Here is a 21,291-nt window from a genome sequence, read left to right on the forward strand (position 1 = left end):
CTACTTGGTGCTCTGAAACTGAAACTCCTCTGTGTTTTGCATTTGGAACAGATTTCTTTTCAGGTGAGGAAATACTAATGCTCTGATGGTCATTTCGAAAAATCCTTTCTTAATGAGCACCTAGAAGCCAAGAGGAACATACGTGCCAAATTTCAAGATTGTAGGCTTTACGGTTGTGGAGATTTTGTGATGATGCGTGAGGGGTATTTTGCTTGTAAATATATAATCTTCCCATCTCTTCTATCTGAAGAACTCCACCCTATCCGTCAAGATTACAGAAAGCACGCAGAGCAGAGCTTCTCTGGAATCTTGCCTGGCCTATATTATGCAGGTTTGTTCTTTCTTTTCATTTTATGGGTTTTTAAAAAAAATTAATTATGAATTATTTAATTATTATTTAATTATTATTTATGTTGTCTGAAGAAATCCATTAAGAGTCTTTTCAGAGTCTGGCAATCCAACGGTGTGTTAAAAATAAATAATTATTTCCCTCTGCTTAATATTGGTAATCCTGATTTAGCAGCCACAATTGGGACTGTCAACATGGTCATTAAATGAAGTGGTTATTAAGTAAATTTGCAATTCTGCTTACCATCTTTCTTCAGCTTTCCTTTGCTTTATACCCTGAGAAGGTTGTAAGAGTGATGGAAGATTCTGGCATTGTGAGACATTTTTTAAAGATGGGGAATTTTTTTCCCACTTTGCATTTCTTACAAATATATAATCCTTAGGCCTTTTGATGGAGCCGAATATATGCAGAACATACTGGAAACAAATCCAGATGAATATGGATGATTGTTATGGGATTATTATGGGAAAACACACTTTTAACAGTGGAAAAATAAAACTAAATAAAAATAATCCAGGATTTCTGGGTTGCAAAACTGTTTTTCTTAACTATCATCCAGTGTTGCATTGACCATTTTCAAGCAAACATCTAAAAAAAGATTGCTTCCATTGAAAAATAAAACTCCCTGCTTTGAAGAAAGATAGTTAGGAATACAAAAAGAATGATTCATTGCACACAGAAGCCGCCAAATAAATCTTTGTAATTTCTTCAGGTAGAAAGAATCTCAAAAACACCAATTTAAAACTTTTTTTGAAAAACTACTGTTAGAGAGATTAGATTCGTGGCTCAACCCCATATGAATACAGATTAATGTATACAAGTTACTCCTCGACCTACGACAAAATTGGCACCAGAACTTTCATAGCTAAGCAGGGTGTTAAGTGAGTCACAGCTGATTTTACAACCTTTTTTTTTGCCATTGTTGTTAAGTGAAACAGTGCCACCGTTGAGTTTGCGTGTCAGAATCAATTCCATAACTTTGGAACAGTGCAATTCTTGTGAATACATGCCAGTTGCCAAACACTGAAATTTTGATCATGTTATCTGGGGATACCTTGTAAGTCAGGGGTCTCCAACTCTGGTCCGTGGACTGGTACCAAGTGACAGCATGCCATAAACCAGGCTGCGCAAACAAGCGAAGTCCCATCTACGGGATGGAGGCAGCACATGAAACCACAATTCTTCTAGTCCAGGGAAAAAACTTCTCTCCATGGAACTGGTCTCCGGTGCCTAGAAGGTTGGGGGCCACTGTTATAAGTTGCTTGTTTCACTGCTGTTGTAACTTTGAATGTAACTCGAGACTGCTTCTACTTTGTGTATAGGTAGTGTTCTGACCTAGGCTTCCCAAGATCCCGAAGCAGACTCCTTGCCCCAGTAAAACCCCTTTTTATTTAGGTTAAAGTGAATTCCTCTCCAGCAAAGTCCCGGCCAACAGTTTTTCATGAGATTTCACAACTACAGACCTTTATCAGGCTTGGAGAGTTGCCAGGCCGATAGCTTCCAAACGCCACGCTGTAGCAGCAATTACTTGGCAAGAAGTCAGGAACAAATCTTCAGATTAATTAAACGAACTAATTGCCTCCTGCAAACACCACTCCCCTTTTGCTCCTCTTTTATTCCCTATGGGAGGGGCCATTCACCGTCCATCTGTGCCCTCACTCCTGAATCGACTCTTGTTCCTTAACTGTTCCCTTCTGGCAGCTCTGTGCATGCGCGCACTGGGAACAGGCTTCAGCTGTTCTTCTTCCTCACTGATCTCCGACTCCTAAGGTAGCTGATAACTGTCAGACGGTCCTGGCCCCCTCTCTGCCTCCGACACAGAGCCCTCGTCAGAGCCTTCCCCGGACTCCAGGACTGGCCCAGGCTTCTCCCCAATCTCCTCACCCTCCAAGTCGCTGGCAGGCCACAACAGGTAGTATTCAACTGACAAATCATTTGTTAGTGATCGTTCAAAATTTAAAATTTGGAGTTTCGGCAATGGGCATGTACAAGGGGTTCTTGACTTACAGCAGTCTTTGAGCGACTGTTCAAAGTTACAATGGCACTGGAAAAAGCGACTTATGACCATTTTTCCACACTTACAACCTATGTAGCATCTTCATGGTCACGTGATCAAAATTCAGGTGCTTGGCCACTGATTCATATGTACGACCATCGCTGTGTCCTAAGGTCACGTGACTTACAATCATTCATTTAGGGACCAAAGTTGCAATTGCACTGAAAGTGACGTACGTCCATTTTTCACACTTAATGACCATTGCAGCCTTCCCCGCGGTCACGTGATCAAAATCCAGACACCCGGCAACTGGTTCATATTTATGACGGTTGCAACGTCCTGAGCAGATGTATTCAGCCGGTTCGGACAGGTTCTGGAGAACCGGTAGCAGAAATTTTGAATCGTTCGGAGAACCGGCCAGTACCGCCTCTGACTGGCCCTGCCCCCATCTATGCTCTACCACCCGCTGATCGTCTGGGTCTCCTTTTGTTGCCCTGCACAGGAGAACGGAGCTGGAAAGCAGGTTAGTGGGGTGGGGAGGGAATGGGGATTTTGCAGTAACTTTCCCCCTGGAATGTGGTGGGAATGGAGATTTTAAAGTATCCTTCCCCTGCCATGCCCATCAAGCCACGCCCACAGAACCGGTAGTCAATTTTAAATCCCACCACTGGTCCTGAGGTCACGTGATTCCCCTTTGGTGGCCTTCTGACAAGCCAAGTCGGTGGGGAAACCAGATTCCCTTACAATGTCCAACGATTTCAGGGATTCACTTAACAACGATCGCAAGCAAGGTCATAAAATGGGGCAAAACTCATTTGTCTTCCTTAGCGGTGGAAACTCCGGGCTCAATTGTGTTAAGTCAAGGAATACATGTACTCATAGACTTCTTGGAAGTAAGTTAAGGCACAATGGAATATTGTCTCCTCCATCTTGATAATGATGCTGATATTCAGCCCCAATTTATTGTGGATGGAAGTCGTGGGAATAGCAGGACTCTCCCCTTATAACCAAGGATGTTGGGATGGCAGCCTCTGAAAGGCCCCCTGTATACGTATCCTAATGATACACTAGCTACATCTGGCCATATGTTTAGGCAAAGGCACCCAGTAAAGTCACAATAAGTCACCTCCATCCTGGCCTCATTGGTGCGACTACATCATGACATATAATACCACTTCCTTCCAAGAGCTGTGGTGGCACGGTGGTTAGGAGGCAGTATTGCAGTCTAAATTGTGCTGGCTGCCGGCTGCCTGCAGTTTGGCAGTTCGATTCTCACTGGCTCACGGTTGACTGAGCCTTCTGTCCTTCCGAAGTGGGTAAAATGAGGAGCCAGATTGTTGGGGGCAAGAGGCTGACTCTGTAAACGGCTTAGAGAGGGCTGGAAAGCACTGGGAAGCGGTATATACGTAAATGCTACTGCTACCTTCCTTCCTTCCTTCCTTCCTTCCTTCCTTCCTTCCTTCCTTCCTTGTGGCTAGAAAGCAGTATTGCGGGCTGACACTGCTCATTGCCAGCAGTTCGATTCTGACTGGCTCAAGGTTGGCTCGGCCTTCCGTCCTTCCGAGGTGGGTAAAATGAGGACCCGGATTGTGTGGGCAAGAGACCGACTCTGTAAACCGCTTTAGAGAGAGCCATAAAGTACTGAAAAGCAGTTTATAAGTGCTATTGCTATACTGGCCGTGATGGTGCAGCAGTTAGAATACAGCACTGCAGGCCAACTCTGCCCACTGCCAGGAGTTCGATCCTTCCAAGGTCGGTAAAATGAGGACCCAGATTTTGGGGGCAATATGCTAACTGTAAAACTGCTTAGAGAGGGCTGGAAAGCACTGTGAAGCGGTCTATAAGTCTAAGTGCTATTGCTCTATTATGTCATGTGTACAGAAACTGTTAAAAGAAGCCAAAATCCAAAAATTATTCAACAAGTGGTCTGGATTAACTGTCCTGGGGGTGTGTGGAAAGGGAACTCCATCATTTGTCCCTGGCTCAAAGGCACTGATATGGCTTTTTTTATATCTGGGTGCATGCACACACACACACACACATATTAAGGAATAGTTCAGTGACTGATAACACACATTGCATGAAAACAGTGGCGTGCATGACTGATTTCTTTGACCAAACATCCTCAGTTGTGTTTTGACATCATGCTAAGCCCTAAAATACAGGTAGTCCTCAACTTAAAAGAGTTCATTTAGTGACCGTTTTGAAGTTACAACCCCACTGAAAAAAGTGACTTATGACTGTATTTCACACTTACGACCGTTGCAGCGTCCCTCATGGTCATGTGATCAAAATTCAGATGCTTAGCCACTGGCATGTACTTATGACAGTTGCAACGTCCCGGGAACACGTGATCCCCTTTTGCGACCTTCTGACAAGCCGTCAGTAGAGGAAAGCCAGATTCACCTAACCACTGTGTGACTGACTTAACAACCGCAGGGATTCACTTAAGGACGCTGGCAAGAAAGATCGTAAAACAGGGCAAAACTCACTTCGCCAACGTACTCCCTCAGCCACAGAAATTTGGGGGCTCCGTTGTGGTTGTAATTCGAGGACTACGTATATTATTTTTCAACCTAGGTTTGTGCACACTAAGCCAAAGGCGAGGAACCATCCTGCAGCGTCACGGGAATTCAAAGATCCCTCCAGTTCTCGCTGCTCGGAGTTTACGCGCTGTGAGAGAATCGAGGAAGAGAAAACAGGAAGTGCACCCAGAGAGCCCCTCCCACTCGAAGATGCCATTTCTCTTCTAGGATTATTCCACAAGGAGTGCGATCTTTTTCCCTTCCATGTTTTCTCCAGTCGCCTTCTCACAGAGAGTGCCGTCCCGCAGAGATCACTACCAACTTTTCCCTCCTTCGGTTGTCAGCAAGGAATAAGTCTTTTTCCTGGTTTCTCCCCAACGTGGAGAGACGAGGGCCCTTCCGTCACACGTCTGCGATGTTCTCCATTTCTAGATCTTCTTCGTCCTCTTTATACTGACTGGGAAACATGCTGCTTCCCACCAAGGTCGCCACACCTTCAGGATCACAATCTCCAGGCAGCGGCAGAGGGATGGTGATGCCCGAATGGACCGAATAAGCATCAAGCAAGAATTCCCGTTCCGCTCTCTCTTCGTAGCTCGTCAAAGAAGGCAGCACCACGTCGCTCAAGCTGGGGCCGCTGTAAGGTGAAAAGCCGGGAAACCGACCAAATTCCTCAAAGAGATCCGGCAACGTGATGCGCTCCATGCTGGCCTGGAAACCCCGGTCGTCTGGAGAGGGCAGGGAGAAGTCTGGAAAATGAAACGAAATTTGTGAGCAGGATTCGGGTGTCAGGGCTCCGACAGTACACCCCGTTCAAATCATAAGTCTCTAGCCGCATCTCTCAGAGTTAAAAAAAAATTGATTTATTAGGAGTGACCATGTCGGCATTCCTTGGGTGCCGCCGACTCTAAAGACAGTGGTTGCCAACCAGTAGTTAACCAGTTGTTAACTTCGAATGGTCACTGAATGAAGAGGTGGTAAGTTGAGGACTACCTGTATTCAGTGGTGGGATTCAAAGATTTTTATTATCGGTTCTGTGGGCGTGGCTTGGTGGGCCTGGTGTTGCTTGTTGGGCGTGGCTTGTTGGGCATGGCTTGTTGGGCGTGGCTTGTTGGGCGTGGCAGGGGAAAGATACTGCAAAATCCCCATTCCCTCCCCACTCCTGGGATGTCATGCCCTTGTTAGAGTCAGACTCTGAGGGAGAGGAGGAACAGCCGACAGGGAGCAGAAGTGTGGCTCCGGAGGTTGTGGAGGAGGCTGGGGAAGGGAAGAGGCTGGCTGGACAGTCAGAGGAAGAACCAGGCCCATCCCCTCTTCATCCTAGGACATGCAGGGAGGAACGGAGAAAGAAACAACTTGGCTTATGAGAGAGGAAGTGGCCATGATCCCCTCATTGGTTGCAGCTGGGGAGAATAGTATATAAGAAAGACGGTTAAAACACAGTGTTGCCAGAAGCAAAGTGTGTTTTATTTTGGGCTGAAGTTATCTTGGTTGGTGTCCTTTCAACAGATTGTGCCTTGTTATCTCCTTGAAGTTGGTAATTATTTATCCTGGTCCGTTATCCTGGAAATTCCTTCATTGTAGTTTGTTTTAATTTTTTATTTCACCCCTATCTGCTCATTAAATTTGGACTGTATTGCTTTCTTTTGAAGACTATTTTTGAATACATTTGATCTCCAACTGAGAATTATTGAACAGTAGGGCCAAGTTGGAGGCATTAAAGGACATTTATTTATGTTTTAGATTTTGTTACGTTTGTGTTACACTCTGGGTCATCACATGGGGGAAGGTTACTGCAAAATGCCCATTCCCTCCCCACCCCACTAACCTGCTTTCCAGCTCCGTTCTCCTGTGCAGGGCAACAAAAGAAGACCCAGCCAATCAGCTGGGACTCAATGGGAGGCAGGGAATAGATGGGGGCGGGACCAGTCAGAAGAGGAAGGATTGGCCTGTTCTCCGAACTACTCAAAATTTCCTCTGCCAGTTCTCCAGAACCAATCAGAACCTGCTGAATACCACCTTTGCCTGTATTGCTAAACATTTTCTGTTTGTCTGTTTGTAACCTTTAGTTGGGCAAAAGGGTGGATCGTAGGGCAATAGTCTTTGAATCCACATACCACAGATGGGTTAAGTTAAAGAACGCAACCACACAGTAAAATCCCAGCCTCTTTTACATGCAATATATGGGTGAGGCTTTGGTGACATTACCATGGCCACCAGTTTCCTTTATCTTCTGCTGTTTGGAGAAGATCCACTCGTGAAAGGTCTAAGGCGACAACTTTATTGCGTTCTACCTTTATTACAAGAATCCCCCTTGGAAACAACCAGATATGGTTCTATAGAACTTAGTGGGAGTCAGGCTTATGCCTCTTGCAGCTGCACAAAGATTCAAGGCTAGTTCCCTGTTTGACCCCTCCTTCCAGTCTGGCTGGGAGTTTCCCAACATCTTTCCAGCCCATGAATGAGACTCTTTCTAGGGATCGGGGACCACTTCAACTGAGTACTGGAGGAAGATCTTCAGATGGTTCCAGTATTTCCCAACCTTGACTGCTTCTAGATGTGTAGACTTCAACTCCCAGAGTTCTAGTCTATGGCTATGTTGACTAGGGAATTCTGGGATCTGAAGTCTATGGAAATGCTCATGGTTAGGAGACAGCTTTTTCGTGTGGGGTTGACCAAGGGATGGGGAGATCTCACACTGACCTGCTGAAGGAGTCAAGTTGAAATGGTCCATATATTCGGGCTTCTTCTTCTTCCTTTTTGCTTCAATCCCATGAGGATCTGGAGAAGCAAACAGGACATTAACATCTGGCCACCAAGGTCAGGTTTTTTTCCCAGGTATGCCCCAAGCCTCAGATTTTGGAACACCTTCATGGCAAGAACAAGCATTCCTGAGGATACCCAAGAATAAAACCGAATTAAAAGATGGAGGAAGGAGACCGTCAAGCTAGAAATAACACTAAAGGAGGACCTGGCTGAAGGATCCAACCTCCCTTTATACTACTTGGAGGACCCTGAATAGGTTGGGGGCTTGAGTGTCTTAAGCATAAGACCAATATGTTCAAATGCAGGTTTTTAGAGGATAACAACAGCAGTGGTGGGATTCTACCGGTTTGGCCCAGTTCAGATGAACCAGTAGTAAAAAATGCTACCGTTTGGCCGAACCAGTAGTAAAAAAACAGCTATCGGTTCAGCCAAACCAGTAGTAAAAAAACAGCTACTGGTTCGACTGAATCAGTATTTCTTTTTTTTTCTCTCGCCGATCAGCTGTTCCAACAATCAGCTGTGCCGGGATCCCCCTCGCTTCTCTTACTGCTTTGCCCAGGAGGCTTCCCTGAGGCCCAGGAGGCAAAAAAACGGAGCGAGGGGGGGTTGCTGCATACAAAAAAGAAGCCACGGCCACTCGGTCACAGGGCCATGCCCACCTAGCCACACCCACAGAAAAGGTAGCAAAAATATTTGCATCCCACCCCTGAACAACAGGCTGCGTGGTTGCGGACAGAATCAGAGCCCAGCCTATCTGCTGGTATGTCAGCTACTACCAGAAATGACTTATTTTTGGCCAATGACAAAGCTAAGAAGGTGGCTTCATTTTGGCAGTCTAAAGTCAGATCTGGGTACAGAAGAAGAAGAAGAAGGAGAAGAAGGAGAAGGAGGAGGAGAAGAAGGGGAAGAAGAAGGGGAAGAAGAAGAAGAAGAAGGAGAAGAAGAAGAAGAAGAAGAAGGAGGAGGAGGAGGAGGAGGAGGAGGAGGAGGAGGAGGAGAGGAGGAGGAGGAAGAAGGAGAAGAAGGAGGAGAAGGGGAAGAAGAAGAAGAAGAAGAAGAAGAAGAAGGAGGAGGAGGAGGAGGAGGAGGAGAGGAGGAGGAGGAGGAGGAGAAGAAGAAGAAGAAGAAGAAGAAGAAGAAGAGAAGAAGAAGAAGAAGAAGAAGAAGAAGAAGAAGAAGAGGAGGAAGGAAGAGGAGGAGGAGGGGAGAGGGGAGGGAGGAGAGGGGAGGAGGAGAAGAAGAGGAGAAGAAGAAGAAGGGGAAGAAAGAAGAAGAAAGAAGAAGAAGAAGAAGAGGAGGAGGAGGAGGAGGAGGGGAGGAGGAGAAGAAGAAGAAGAAGAAGAAGAAGAAGAAGAAGAAGAAGAAGAAGAAGAAGAAGAAGAAGAAGAAGAAGAAGAAGAAGAAGAAGAAGAAGATCAGGTTATCCTTTGTCAAGCACTGGGGAAATCAGGAGATTCAGGCAGGTCAAGTGAGTTGTAAAGTTTTATTGCAAGCTTAAGCTCTCTGCAAGAATCTGGCCAACTGGCGCTTAAGGGAAATGAGTGGGAGATAAGAGAGGTATTCAAGGTGGGCTGGATTTCTCTTGTGGGTGCGCAGGAACTCGTGGCTGATGACGTGCTTGACCCCCTCCCTCAGGCTCAGTCTGGTCATCTCCTACAATCCCCACCCGTTTCCACCAGCACCATGTTGCACTGCTTTTACCCCCCCAATGGATACACACCTGGACCAGAAAGTTCTCCCAGGACATCAGGCATACCTTGCTTCCGTTTTTTGTTGACCCGGTATGTATCTGTGTAAAGAAAGAACTATTCGTTTATTCTGAGATATCTTACTACGGGTTCAAATCCAGGAAGAAAGGGAAGTAGCTGAGGCTCTTAAGATACAGGGAGTCTTACAACCACCGGCCTGGAATTTCCATTGCAGTTGTTAAATGAGTTGTGCTGAATTTTACGACCTTTTTGCCATGGTCGTTAAGAAAGTCATACGGTTGTTAAGTAAATCTGGCTTCCCCCGTTGTCTTTGCTTTATCGGAGCTGGGAAGGTTGCAAACTGGGATCACATGCCCCTGGAGTGCTGCCACCATCATAAATAGTGTTTTGACCAAGGCTTCCTGAGACAGTAACAATCACACACCGTTCCCCAAAACCTTGTTTTTATTTCAGTGGCTGTGAATTATATGCATTCCCAGCCCGTAATGAGTCCCAAACAGTGTATGAATAGTCCAACAGAAGTCTGCCACCGTCTTTCGGGATAAGGCTGATAAGCACCCACCTTTATCTCCCTTGAAATGCTGCCAATGACTAAATTGCCAATTAGCTGTACAAGGCCAAACAGAGCACAAAGTCAACACGGAGCTTCAGATTTTAAACCAACCAGAACGAACGAAGTTGCTTCCTTCAAAGGCTCATGTTCCGCCGCTTTCCCTTTATGTCTTATGAGAGGGGCCAATCATCTCCGATATAATATAATATAAATTTAAATGCTATTAATTGTCAGTGCTGTTGTATTTTATAAGTGCTTAGAAAATATTTTGCTTCATGATCACTGCCTGTTGTATTACTGTCACTTCTAAAGCATTGCTTCTTAAAGTGTGATCTGAGGAGCCCTGAAGTCTCTCAGGATTCAGGAATCCTGAAAACTATTTGCCAGCCTAAGTTGAAAAATAATCTAGAATTAAAATCACTTCCGACAATTCTAAGAAGCAGTAGTGGCATGGGAATGTGTCAATTTTAATGTATAATGGGGTAAAATAACAGTCGATGTAAGTTATAGAATCCAAAAGTTCTTTTTGGTTGTCTCCTATAATTTTTTTTAAAAGATGGGAAGGGTTGCTTCAACTTCAAACCACTTCAAGTCACTAAAGTAATAATGCTTGTCAACCGAGGAGTACCTGCGTCTCCGATTCCTGTCTCACCTGTATCTTTGGGCAGGTAGGTAAACATGAATGGTTCGCTGGAAACGCTGTCTGTCAAGCGACGCAGGTATACCTCCACTTCCACGGGCTCCAGGATGTCCAGGTGTTGGTAAGGGGGAGTCTTAAAAACAATGGCGATCTGCCGATGGACGTCCGCTTGGGAAAAATCAGCTCTGCCCTCCCAAGCGTCTTTCCGGAAAATGACAGAGATGTCTTCTGCAAAGTAAAGATGGAGAAGCAACGCTTAGGATGGCTGGGAATCAAATTCAAGAAGAGATAATGAAAGGTAAACATATAAGTTAGAGAGTTTTACAATGCAGTTGCTCTACTTCTAAGAATCTTAAAGGTATAAGAAGACTTCACTTTCTTCATATGCTTTGTAGCCTTCCTCTCATATCTATCTTGTGTGTGTGTGAGGATAGGTCTTGCCCTAACCTTATCGATCAATTAAAAGATTTTGTTCTTCAAAGCCTCTGCTTAAGTCCATTTCTGGCACATCGTGATCTTAAGTTCTAGCCGGACTTCACACCTCTGACAAGCGAAATCAACGGGGAAGCCAGATTCGTTTAAAAGCCGGGTGACTAACTTAATACTTGGGGTGATTCGCTGAACAACTGTCGCAAGAAAAATCATGGAATTTATTTTATTTATTTCAGGAAAGTTATATGGCTGCATACTTGCCCGGGGCGACTCAAGGCAGCTTCCACAGATATAAAAAACACCATATGAAAGAAATAAAAAGATTAAAAAGAAGAAAAGAATAACCTCCCACCCCAGGAACGACACACATTCATACAAGCCATTTAATGGGCTCCATCCCGCTCTGGGGCAATCCTCACTTAACAACTGTTTCGCTTTCGGGCGCAAATGTGGTGGTAAGTCGAGGATTATCTATTTATTGTACCGTGCCAGAGAGGACCTAATTGGATCAAATTGGTAGAATGCCCCAAGAGGAGTCTGTTTAAGGCCTCTGTGTCAACTCCCCATCCCAAAATACTTAAACATGTGAAATGGGGGGATGGGGGGGTTTTTGTTTTAAAAAATCTTTTTTCACCCGGGGCGCCTGGGACCTGTAGGGTTGCCCACCAGAGGAAGGGGAAGCAGTGCCCGGCCAAAGATGCAAGAAATTAAACCTGACGAGTTAAAAAAAAGACCCGGTCTTGTGCACAGAGAATGAATATTTAAGACCCTGAATAGTAAACTTCTAGATTGCAACAGAGAGGACTCCAGCAACTTGAACGAAGGCTGTTGGGCTGAGGAATTCTGGGAGTTGAAGTCCACAAGTCTTAAAGTTGCCAAGGTTAGAGTCCCCTGAACTAGATGACCGAAGTTTCTGCCGTGTGAAATTCTAACTGGAGAGTATGATGGATGACTCTTGGCTATGGATGTGTCGTCCCATTGGAGAATATGAATTACGATACACCCAGGGGGTGGTGAGGGAAAACCAGGGTCAAGGGTGACAATGAATTTACATGTCTCACAGTCGGCTACACCCAGGCAGTGCCGGACATGTTAACTCCCAATAAATCCTTTTAAAGTTTTGGAAGTTTGGCTCAAGACTCATGATGGGGGTAACTGCCAGAATCGTGACACCCTGGAGTTCCTACCCACGTACCTTTCTGGACTTTGTCACACAGCAAATAAAATTCTTCGCCGCCGGCGCAGCTTCCCTGTTCTTTGTTCATCCGGTAAATTTTGAGCTCCGACGTGTTGGTGGATTCTGTGCGGACAGAAAGCGAAGGAATTTGTTTTTTTTAAAAAAAAAAGGTGTCTGGGAAATTTTGGGAGTGGAAGTCCACAAGTCTTAAAAGCTGCCAAGTTTGGAGACCCCCTGGTCTAGGGTCATTCATGGAGGGACAGGAGAGAACCATAGCAATAAATAAATAAATAAAATCCCACCACAATTGTGTGAGGATGCATAAAGTTTCATTTTTAATTGACCACCGGATAACGACCAACCCTGGCCGTTTTTTTTTTTTTTCTCATAACACGTTTTTCGCTAGAAAGAAAAAAGGCTATTTTCACAGTCTGCAGTCTACTTCTACTTTCCGTTTCAAAACGGAATCACTAAAAATAGCCCTTCTTTAGACCACATTTCCTGATTATTATTTTTTTAGGGTAAAGACAACTCTGCAGAAAATATCAGAAGTCCCCCAAAACAATTAATAAGGGCACCGCAAACAGTATTGCCTTCCTAACTTCTGGCAACTTCAAAATTTATTTCTAACTTGCCCTTCCTTCCTTCCTTCCTTCCTTCCTTCCTTCCTTCCTTCCTTCCTTCCTTCCTTCCTTCCTTCCTCTATCCCTTTCTTTCCTCCCTCTTTTTCTCCCTCCCTCCCTCCTTCCCTTCCTTCTTCCTTCCCTCCCTCCCTCCTTTCTTCTCCTCCCTCCCTCCCTCCCTCCCTTTCTTCTTCCTCCTCCCTCCCTTCTTCTCTCCCTCCCTCTTTCATCCTCCCTCCCTCCCTTTCTTTTCCTCCCTTCTTCTCCCTCCTCTCTCTTTCATCCTTCCTCCTTCCCTCCCCTCCCTTTCTCCTCCTCCCTCCATCCCTCTCCCTCCCTCTCCCTTCCATCCATCCTTCCTCACTCCCTTCCTCCCTTTCTTTTCTTCCTCCTCCCTCCCTCTCTTCTTCTTTCCTCTTTCTCTTCCATCCTCCCTCCCTCTCTTCATCCTTCCTCCCTCCCTCCCCTCCCTTTCTTCTTCTTCCTCCTCCCTCCCTTCTTCTCTCCCTCTTTCATCCTCCCTCCCTCCTTTCTTTTTCCTCCCTTCTTCTCCCTCCCTCTCTTTCATCCTTCCTCCTTCCCTCCCCACTCCCTTTCTTCTTCCTCCTCCCTCCATCCTTCTCTCCCTCCTCTCTCTTTCATCTGTCCCTCCTTTCTTCCTCCTTCCTCCCTTCTTCTCCCTCCCTCTCTCTTTCATCCTTCCTCCTTCCCTCCCCCCTCCCTTTCTTCTTCCTCCTCCCTCCATCCTTCTCTCCCTCCTCTCCCTTCCATCCATCCTTCCTCACTCCCTTCCTCCCTTTCTTTTTCTTCCTCCTCCCTCCCTCTCTTCTTCTTTCCCTCTTTCTCTTCCATCCTCCCTCCCTTTCTTCCTCCCTCCCTCCCTCCCTTCTTCCCTTCTTCCCTCCCTTCCCCCAGCCCGAAGTGACCCCTGGCCTCTCCCTTCTCTTTAAACTCTGCCTACTTTTGTCAAAGATGGGCTCCGAGAGGACCGGATTCATGTGCCACGTTTTCCCCATAGAATCCTGGTAAGAGGCCTGGAAACAGATCCGCACCACGTTCATGTCAACTTCTTGGTGATTCTTCAGTGAACCAGCTACGCCGAAAGAGCAAGAGAGGATTGGAGAACCAAGCAGAGTCTACAGCAGGATACTAGTACATGCTATACATACGGGGAGGAAAAATAACAAGCAGCCCCCAGGACTGCGGTTCTTAACCTGGGTTTCATTCAGCACATCCTGGGGGAAATCGAGACATTTGTTATTGTTTGGGAGGGAAGGATCCAGCTTGGAACTTCTTGTTGAACTGTCACAATGGAGATTGCATCAGGTCATAACTTAGAACAGAAGCTAAGCGATCCGTCATAAGTTGAGGATTCCCTGTATCAGAAACCAGCTTCATGGCTTTCTCCAACTTTGGCTTCACAAGACTTATTTTGGGGCAGAGAATGGAATGGAATGGAATAGAATAAAAGGAGAGGGGAGAAGGGAAGGGAAGGGAGGAGAGGAGAAGAGAAGAGAATGCGGGATGGGATGGGATGAGGTAGGGTAAGGCAGGGTACAGAGTAGAGTAGAGTAGAGTGGAATAGAATAGAATAGAATAGAATAGAATAGAATAGAATAGAATAGAATAGAATAGAATAGAATAGAAGTAGGGTAGGGTAGGGTAGGGTGTAGAATAGAAATAGAAATAGAAATAGAAATAGAATAGAATACCAGTAGGGTAGAGTAGGGTGTAGAGTAGAGTAGAGTAAGTAGAATGGAATAGAAATAGAAAAGAATACCAGTAGGGCAGGGTAGGGTAGGGTAGGGTGCAGAGTAGAGTAGAGTAGAGTAGAGTAGAGTAGAGTAGAGTGGAATAGAATAGAATAGAATAGAATGGAATAGAATAGAATAGAATAGAATGAATAGAATAGCAGTAGGGTAGGGTAGGGTGTAGAATAGAAATAGAAATAGAAATAGAAATAGAATAGAATACCAGTAGGGTAGGGGTAGAGTAGAGTAGAGTAAGTAGAATGGAAGAATAGAATGGAATAGAAATAAAAAGAATACCAGTAGGGCAGGGTAGGGTAGGGTAGGGTGCAGAGTAGAGTAGAGTAGAGTAGAGTAGAGTAGAGTAGAGTAGAGTAGAGTAGAGTAGAGTAGAGTAGAATAGAGTAGAGTAGAATAGAATAGAATAGAATAGAATTAGAATAGAATTAGAATAGAATTAGAATAGAATTAGAATAGAATACCAGTAGGGTAGGGTAGGGTATAGAGGAGAGGAGAGGAGAATAGAAAATAGAACAATAGAATAGAACTCTATTGTCACTTTAGGTGTACACTAATCAGCACATACCTTATAATTAAATTTCGCTGCATTCAACTCTCAAAATAACTGTTGTCTGTCCACCCACATACACACGCCAGAGAGTTCTTCTCACCTTTGAAAGGGTCAATTCCGAGTTGTAGCTTTTTGTCTATGGATTCCTCTATGTCCTTCTTCTTCACACACTGGATCCCGAGGTTGTTAAAGCTGTCAAGCAGAGGACAGTTCGGGGCTCAAACAACAGAAAAAAAGTCCGCCACAAAAGGAAGCAACCTTACAAAATGCTTTTATACGGGCAGTCCTGGATTTACGATCCCCATTGAACCCCAAAATGTCCATTGCCATGTGAGACAGGTGAGTTGGGCCCCATTTTGCGACCTTTCCCGCCGCAATGGCGATGAGTTGCTGCCCTTGTTCAGTTAGTAACCCGGTTGTAAAGTGAATCTGCTGATTCGGCTTGTCAGAAGGTTACAAAAGAATGGATTGCAGGATCCTGCAACCCCCAAGTGCCTGAATTTTGATCACGTGGCCATGGGGAACACGGCAACCATGCTTAGTGTAAAAACCAGTCCTACGTCACTTCTTGTGGGCCCTTGCACCTTCAAAGGGTGACTAAATTAACGGTCGTAAGTCGAGAACCACCTCTTAAGTACCTCATGGCGAAAATTTGGAAGTGTTAACCATTTGACAGTGTCAAAGTATATTCATGAACTGGAGTAGAGCATGGTAACAAGGTCAGCCAATGAATAGGCATAGCAACCAAGTCAGCCAATGAGGACTGTTTGCAAACTGCAACTAGAAGTAGCCTAGGAGTGGCTCTATATTAAGCTCTGCAGCTCTGAAGCTATGTTAAGCTCTGAGTCTGCCTGTTGAAGATGAAACTGCTTCTCTCCTCTGCTGTGTGTCTTGCTTGCCTGCTGAACTAAAGTGAAACTGATGTCTGTTTCTGAACTCCCGAGTTGCTGTCTGCTTCAGTTTGAGTTTGCTTCATGTTGGAGAACTCTACAACTGGTATTGTAAAATTGACTTTATATGTTTATAAAGAAGTTAAACGAAGCCTCAGTCATCTGTGTTTACTTTTCTGGTGCTGAATTTGTCTGAACAGACAGTTAGGAAGTTTCTTTTTTTAAAATTCAGCTTCTACCACCCGGTGGCTTCAGACGGTAATCGAGAGATGTCATAATTCTACTGTTCTGACCCAGCTCCCTCTCCCCAAACACAACAAACCCTCTGCAGTTAAATCAATTAACTGGCAGCCCTGTCAAGAAGTCTTTCTCTCTCACCACAGGCTAACAAGTCTGTCCGGCAGGGGAGATGAATAGTTGTCTGCCACATTTATTCATCTCCGCCGCCTGCCTTTTATCCCCAGATCTAGGGTGGGGCTTCACTAGCAGCAGTGGCTGTTCCGTCCCAAGGACCGGCCCATAGATTTCCACTGCTCTCCTCTCCTCTGCCTTCTGCGCATCAGGCACTGAACATCAACTTGTAAAGCATTCCTGGCCTGCTTTCGAGTTGCCATAGGCAGGAGGAGGGGAAAACTGACGGAGCAGCACGTCAGCCACAATGAGAAGCACATTCCATGCATACCTTCTTCAAGGCTGTATCCGGGAAAGTGCTCCGTTGGAGAACATGATTTATGACATACCCTGGGGGGGAGGGGGGAGACAGGGTCATAGGTGGGCCGTAAATTATGTGAGACAGAGCTCATTTCATCTGGGTATGTGCTGACATGTTTCTCCTAATAAATAACTGGATTTCTTTTGCAACTTGGCTCGAGGCTCATAGTTTAATTAGGGCATCTGTCAGAATCCTGACACTGGACACAGCTGTTCCTCCTCTTCCTCATCAGCCCCAGCTGTTGACTCTCAATCTGAGGGCTGACGGATGGCCAGGCTCTGCCCCTCCCTCTCTCTCTCTCTCTCTCTCTCTCTCTCTCTCTCTCTCTCTGCCAGCTCCATTCTCTCTTCCCCCTCAGAGCTCTTAGGTTGCCTTGATGCTGACCCTGACTCACACGCCTCCCTCCTCCTCCTCCTCCTCTGATTTGGTTGCTGGAGGGGCGGTGGCCGACATCAACCTTGACAGTGTGCAGGCCCCAACTCAAGGGCCATGTCATGCCCCTGTTGGAGTCTGACCCCGAGGGAGAGGAGGAACAGCCGACAGGGAGTGGGAGTGTGGCTCTGGAGGTTGTGGAGGAAACTGGGGAAGGGCGGAGCCCAGCTGGGCAGTCAGAGGAAGACCCAGGCCCATTCCCTCTTCATCCTAGGGCATGCAGGGAGGAGCGGAGAAGGGATCAACGTGAATGGCGTCTACGGGGGAGGAAAGGGCCCTGATCCCCTTCACGGGCTGCAGCTGTGAGGACTGTTTATAAGGACAAACTGCGCATGGCCCAGTGCTGGAAGCAAAGCGTGAAATAATTCTAGTCTTTCAGTTCTTATCTGAGTTCTGGTATCCTTCCCAGTGTGTGTATTTTGATATCTGTCGATGTCTTCAAGCCCTTATCCTGCCTTGCCTCAGTGTGGTTTGTGTTGTTGTTGTTTTTTTCTATTTATAATTTATAGGTATTTTGAGTTTGAACGGAAGTTCTTCCTTTTCGCAACTGTTTGTGGGGGAGTTTTTCCTCCAGTCAATGATAATTGGGGCTTCGAAACCAAGCTGAAGGAATTAAAGGGACTTCACCTGTTTTGGTGACTCTGTTCGCTTTTGTATCCCACTCTGGGGTCATCACAGGCCATCCTCATCATTTCAACACCCCAAACCCTCTGTCCCAGGGACGGAGCGATATACCTATGCCTGGCATTGATTCGAGGCTTCAGGGTCACTTCACAGAGCCCGTTGCTGCAGTCCTTCCCCACCAGGCTGTGAGGGTGGATACGATAAGGCCAGTCCTTCCAAACCAAACAAGCTGTCACTTTCACTTCCGGGATCCCCTCAAAGTTCTGCAGCTGGAGAAACAACCAGGTTTCAGATGCTACACTCACACACACACACACACACACACACACACACACACAAAAGCTTAAGACTATCCCCGAACTACCCTCTCTGCAAAACCCATCACACTTGGAAATACGGCATCCAGGTTTGGTGGCCACAATGTAAAAAAGTGGTTGAGGCTCTGGGAAGAGTGCGGAGAAGAGCAACCCAAGAGGATTAGGGGACTGGAGGCTAAAACATGGTTGCTGGAATTGGGTATGTCTAGTTTCATTAAAAGAAGGACTGGGGGTGACATCATGGCAGTCTTCCAATATTTGAATGGTTGTCATAAAGAAGGAGGGGTCAAGCTATTCTCCAAAGCGCCTGAGGGCAGGACAAGAAGCAACGGATGGGAACTAATCAAGGAGAGAAGCAACCCGGAATTGAGGAGAAACTTCCTAATAGGGAGGACAATGAACCAGTGGAACAGCTTGCCACCAGAAGTCGTTGGTGCTCCAACACTGGAAGTTTTTAAGAAGAGGTTGGTCAACCATTTGCCTGAAATGGTGTAGGGTTTCCTGCCTGAGCAGGGGGTTGGACTAGAAGACCTCCAAGGTCCCTCCTATTCTATTCTATTCTATTCTATTCTATTCTATTCTATTCTACTCTACTCTACTCTACTCTACTCTACTCTCTATTCTATTCTATTCTATTCTATTCTATTCTCTATTCTATTCTACTCTACTCTACTCTACTCTACTCTATACTTCTATTCTATTCTACTCTACTCTACTCTATTCTATTCTATTCTATTCTATTCTACTCTATTCTATTCTATTCTATTCTATTCTACTCTACTCTACTCTACTACTCTACTTCTATTCTATCTCTACTCACTCTCTATTCTATTCTATTCTATTCTATTCTATTCTATTCTATTCTATTCTAATCTATTCTAATCTCTTCTAATCTACTCTACTCTACTCTACTTCTACTCTACTTCTACTCTACTCTACTCTATTTTACTTTACCAGCCATTCTTCCATTAGGGGAATAGAGGCAGTCCTCGACTTGCAACTGTTCATTTTGCGACTGTTCAAAGTTAGAACAGCACGAAAAAAGTCACTTCTGGTTTTCACACTTACAACTGATCAAAATTCAGGCACTTGGCAACTGGCATCTACTTATGCCAGTTGCAGGGCCTTGAGGTCACGTGATCACCATTTATAACTTCCCAGCTGTCTTCCAACAAGCAAAGTCAATGTGGGTGGGGTGTTGGATAGCCAGATTCACTTAACGACTGTGTGATTCACTTAACAGCTGCAGGGATTCATTTAGAAAAGCTTGTAGAACGGGGCAAAACTTACTTATCCCCTGCCTTGCTTAGCCACACAAATTTTGGGCTCTGTTGCAGTTGTAAGTCGAGGACTAAAAGAACAGAGTTGGAAGGGACCTTGAAAGTCATCTAGTCCAACCCCCTGCTCAAGCAGGAGAGTCTATTCTAAATATTAGCCTCTACCTAGGATCGAACTCACAGCTTCCTGATTGCGAGGCGAGAATTCCACCTCTAGGCCACCAGAGCTGCTAATACCTTCACCTCCAAATCTTCCCATCTGTGCTTACAATAATCTCACGGGGGCTTTAAGTTTATCAAAATCAGCATTTTGTGGCTCTTTTCCCTATCAATCCCAGGAGAAAAAGTCCAGCCTGCGAGCCGCCTTATCCCAACGCCTGGAGGGCACACCTGGATTGAAGCCCCTTCCTGGCTTCTCTGTTCTAAGCCCCTCCCCCCTATGGGCGGGGCTCACCCTTTAACTCCGCCCTCCCCCTGCCCAGGCCGCTCACCTCAATGGTGGGCAGCGTTTTGTTGGTCTCGCTGCTCCCTTCTCCCAAAATGCTCCCGGCTGACCGTCCTTCGCACTGATACCGGAAGCGCATCCCCCGTTGTTTCGGCTGCTCGATGATCACCAGTTCGGGCAGGTCACACATCGTGTCATCCAGAGGTTTTGGGGCCACCGTGGAGTACCCCGAAGGGCCGGGAGCTGGCCACAGAGCGTCCAAATCCCGGCTGGAGGGCAGCGGAAGGGGCGGCAGCCCCCTTGGGACCAGCTGGGGCTGCAAGGACAAACTATTGAGGGTCCGGGACAGCTGTTGGGGGAAGGAATCCTGGGGTGAACCCGGAGTAGGGATGTCCGAGACCCCATAAGGCTCCAGCAAGAGGCTCATCCTTCCAGCTCTTTCCATCTCCGGCGGGGCGAAGTTGGTGCTTCTGGGAATCAACTTGGGGGCCCCGTCCTCACCAAAACCATCTTCTTTAATCATCTCATCAATGATGGCTAGAAAACGAAGAGGAGAAAGCCCAGCGGTTGGGACCGACTCGCTCGTCCAAGCTCTGATTTGTCAGCTAAGCTGCAATTAGTCAACTTCCCCCGTACATCGTGGCTTGGAAACCACGAGTATCAAGATCAGACAACTTGCTAAGCAAACAAACAAAAAACAACAACAACAACCCATATGACAGTTTAGTGGAGGCCACATCCAGCACCCATAGTGTCAACTCGTAAAACATTCCTATGCCTGTTTTCGAGTTGCCATAAACAATGTGGGGTGGGGGAGAGAACTGAAGTAGCACAACAGCAGTTTAAAACTGGAAATACATTCCAACGTTATTATCAACTTAAAAAAAAAAAAAAAAAACTCCTTTGGTCTTTTTAGTTGCCAGCAGAAAGGGAGTGGGGGAAAGCAGTGCATTCCTTAAATGCCTCAGATAATCGCCTTGGCAGCCCAAAGCTGTTGGCGTGCAAGATTATTACTGGAGAGCATGATTGATGATTCTTGGCTATGAAGGTGTCCCATTGGAGAATACATATCCAGGGGATTGGGGGAAAACCAGGGTCAAGGGGGAAATGAATGATGTATTTTAGTGTCGGCTGCACCCAGCTAACACCAACATGGCCATTCCTAATTTTAAAAAAAATTATTCTGAGAGATGCAGCTAGAGACTTATGATTTGAATGGGGGTGGATTTGATGGAGCCCTGACACTTATCTTACAAAGATTGTAGCTAGGCTACCGGATCTTCTGCCCGGGAAAATCCTTCATTGGAGAATGTGATTGATGACACCCAGCCCTGTGAACGTGCTTCATTGGAGAATCTGATTTATGATACACGGGGTGGGGGCAGTGGGGACACAGGATCACAGGGGACTGTAAATTACGTATGCCAGAGTTGGCTTCATTTAGGATAATGCTGACATGTTGCTCCTAATAAATCTTTTGAGTTTTTTTGAAGCTTGGCTCGAGG

The 21,291-nt window shown here is 45.9% G+C and overlaps 1 protein-coding gene across 2 annotated transcripts; it reads right to left on the reverse strand.

Moving 5' to 3' along the window:
• Positions 1–1,031: 1,031 nt before the first annotated feature.
• On the reverse strand, positions 1,032–20,344 carry RELB (RELB proto-oncogene, NF-kB subunit). Of its 2 annotated transcripts, none has more exons than XM_087971164.1 (9): positions 19,833–20,344; positions 17,859–18,016; positions 15,190–15,281; positions 13,732–13,863; positions 12,166–12,270; positions 10,551–10,766; positions 9,357–9,425; positions 7,577–7,651; positions 1,032–5,619 (listed from the first exon to the last, which is right to left on the reverse strand). In XM_087971164.1, exons 1-9 carry the CDS (start codon positions 20,307–20,309, stop codon positions 5,273–5,275), a joined length of 1,671 nt encoding a protein of 556 aa, XP_087827290.1. In that variant the 5' UTR covers positions 20,310–20,344; the 3' UTR covers positions 1,032–5,272. The 2 variants fall into 2 exon arrangements, with proteins under 2 accessions (XP_087827290.1, XP_026544570.2); XM_026688785.2 differs by having other exon boundaries at positions 7,574–7,651.
• Between the last annotated feature and the right edge of the window lie 947 nt (positions 20,345–21,291).

Source organism: Notechis scutatus, chromosome 8 (assembly GCF_049901735.1).
Source record: "Notechis scutatus isolate UNSWTSFEM ecotype Mainland chromosome 8, rNotScu1.2, whole genome shotgun sequence".
NCBI lineage: Eukaryota > Metazoa > Chordata > Lepidosauria > Squamata > Elapidae > Notechis > Notechis scutatus.

Bases quoted from the DNA above. Each gene is read 5' to 3' on its own strand.
- RELB (XM_026688785.2), bottom strand. From the start codon at position 20,309: ATGATTAAAGAAGATGGTTTTGGTGAGGACGGGGCCCCCAAGTTGATT. The intron at 10,767-12,165 runs GTACGTGGGTAG...TTTACTTTGCAG, and splicing joins GTGTGACAAAGTCCAGAAAG to AAGACATCTCTGTCATTTTC. The intron at 7,652-9,356 runs GTGTGTATCCAT...TTGCTTCTCCAG, and splicing joins GGGAGAACTTTCTGGTCCAG to ATCCTCATGGGATTGAAGCA.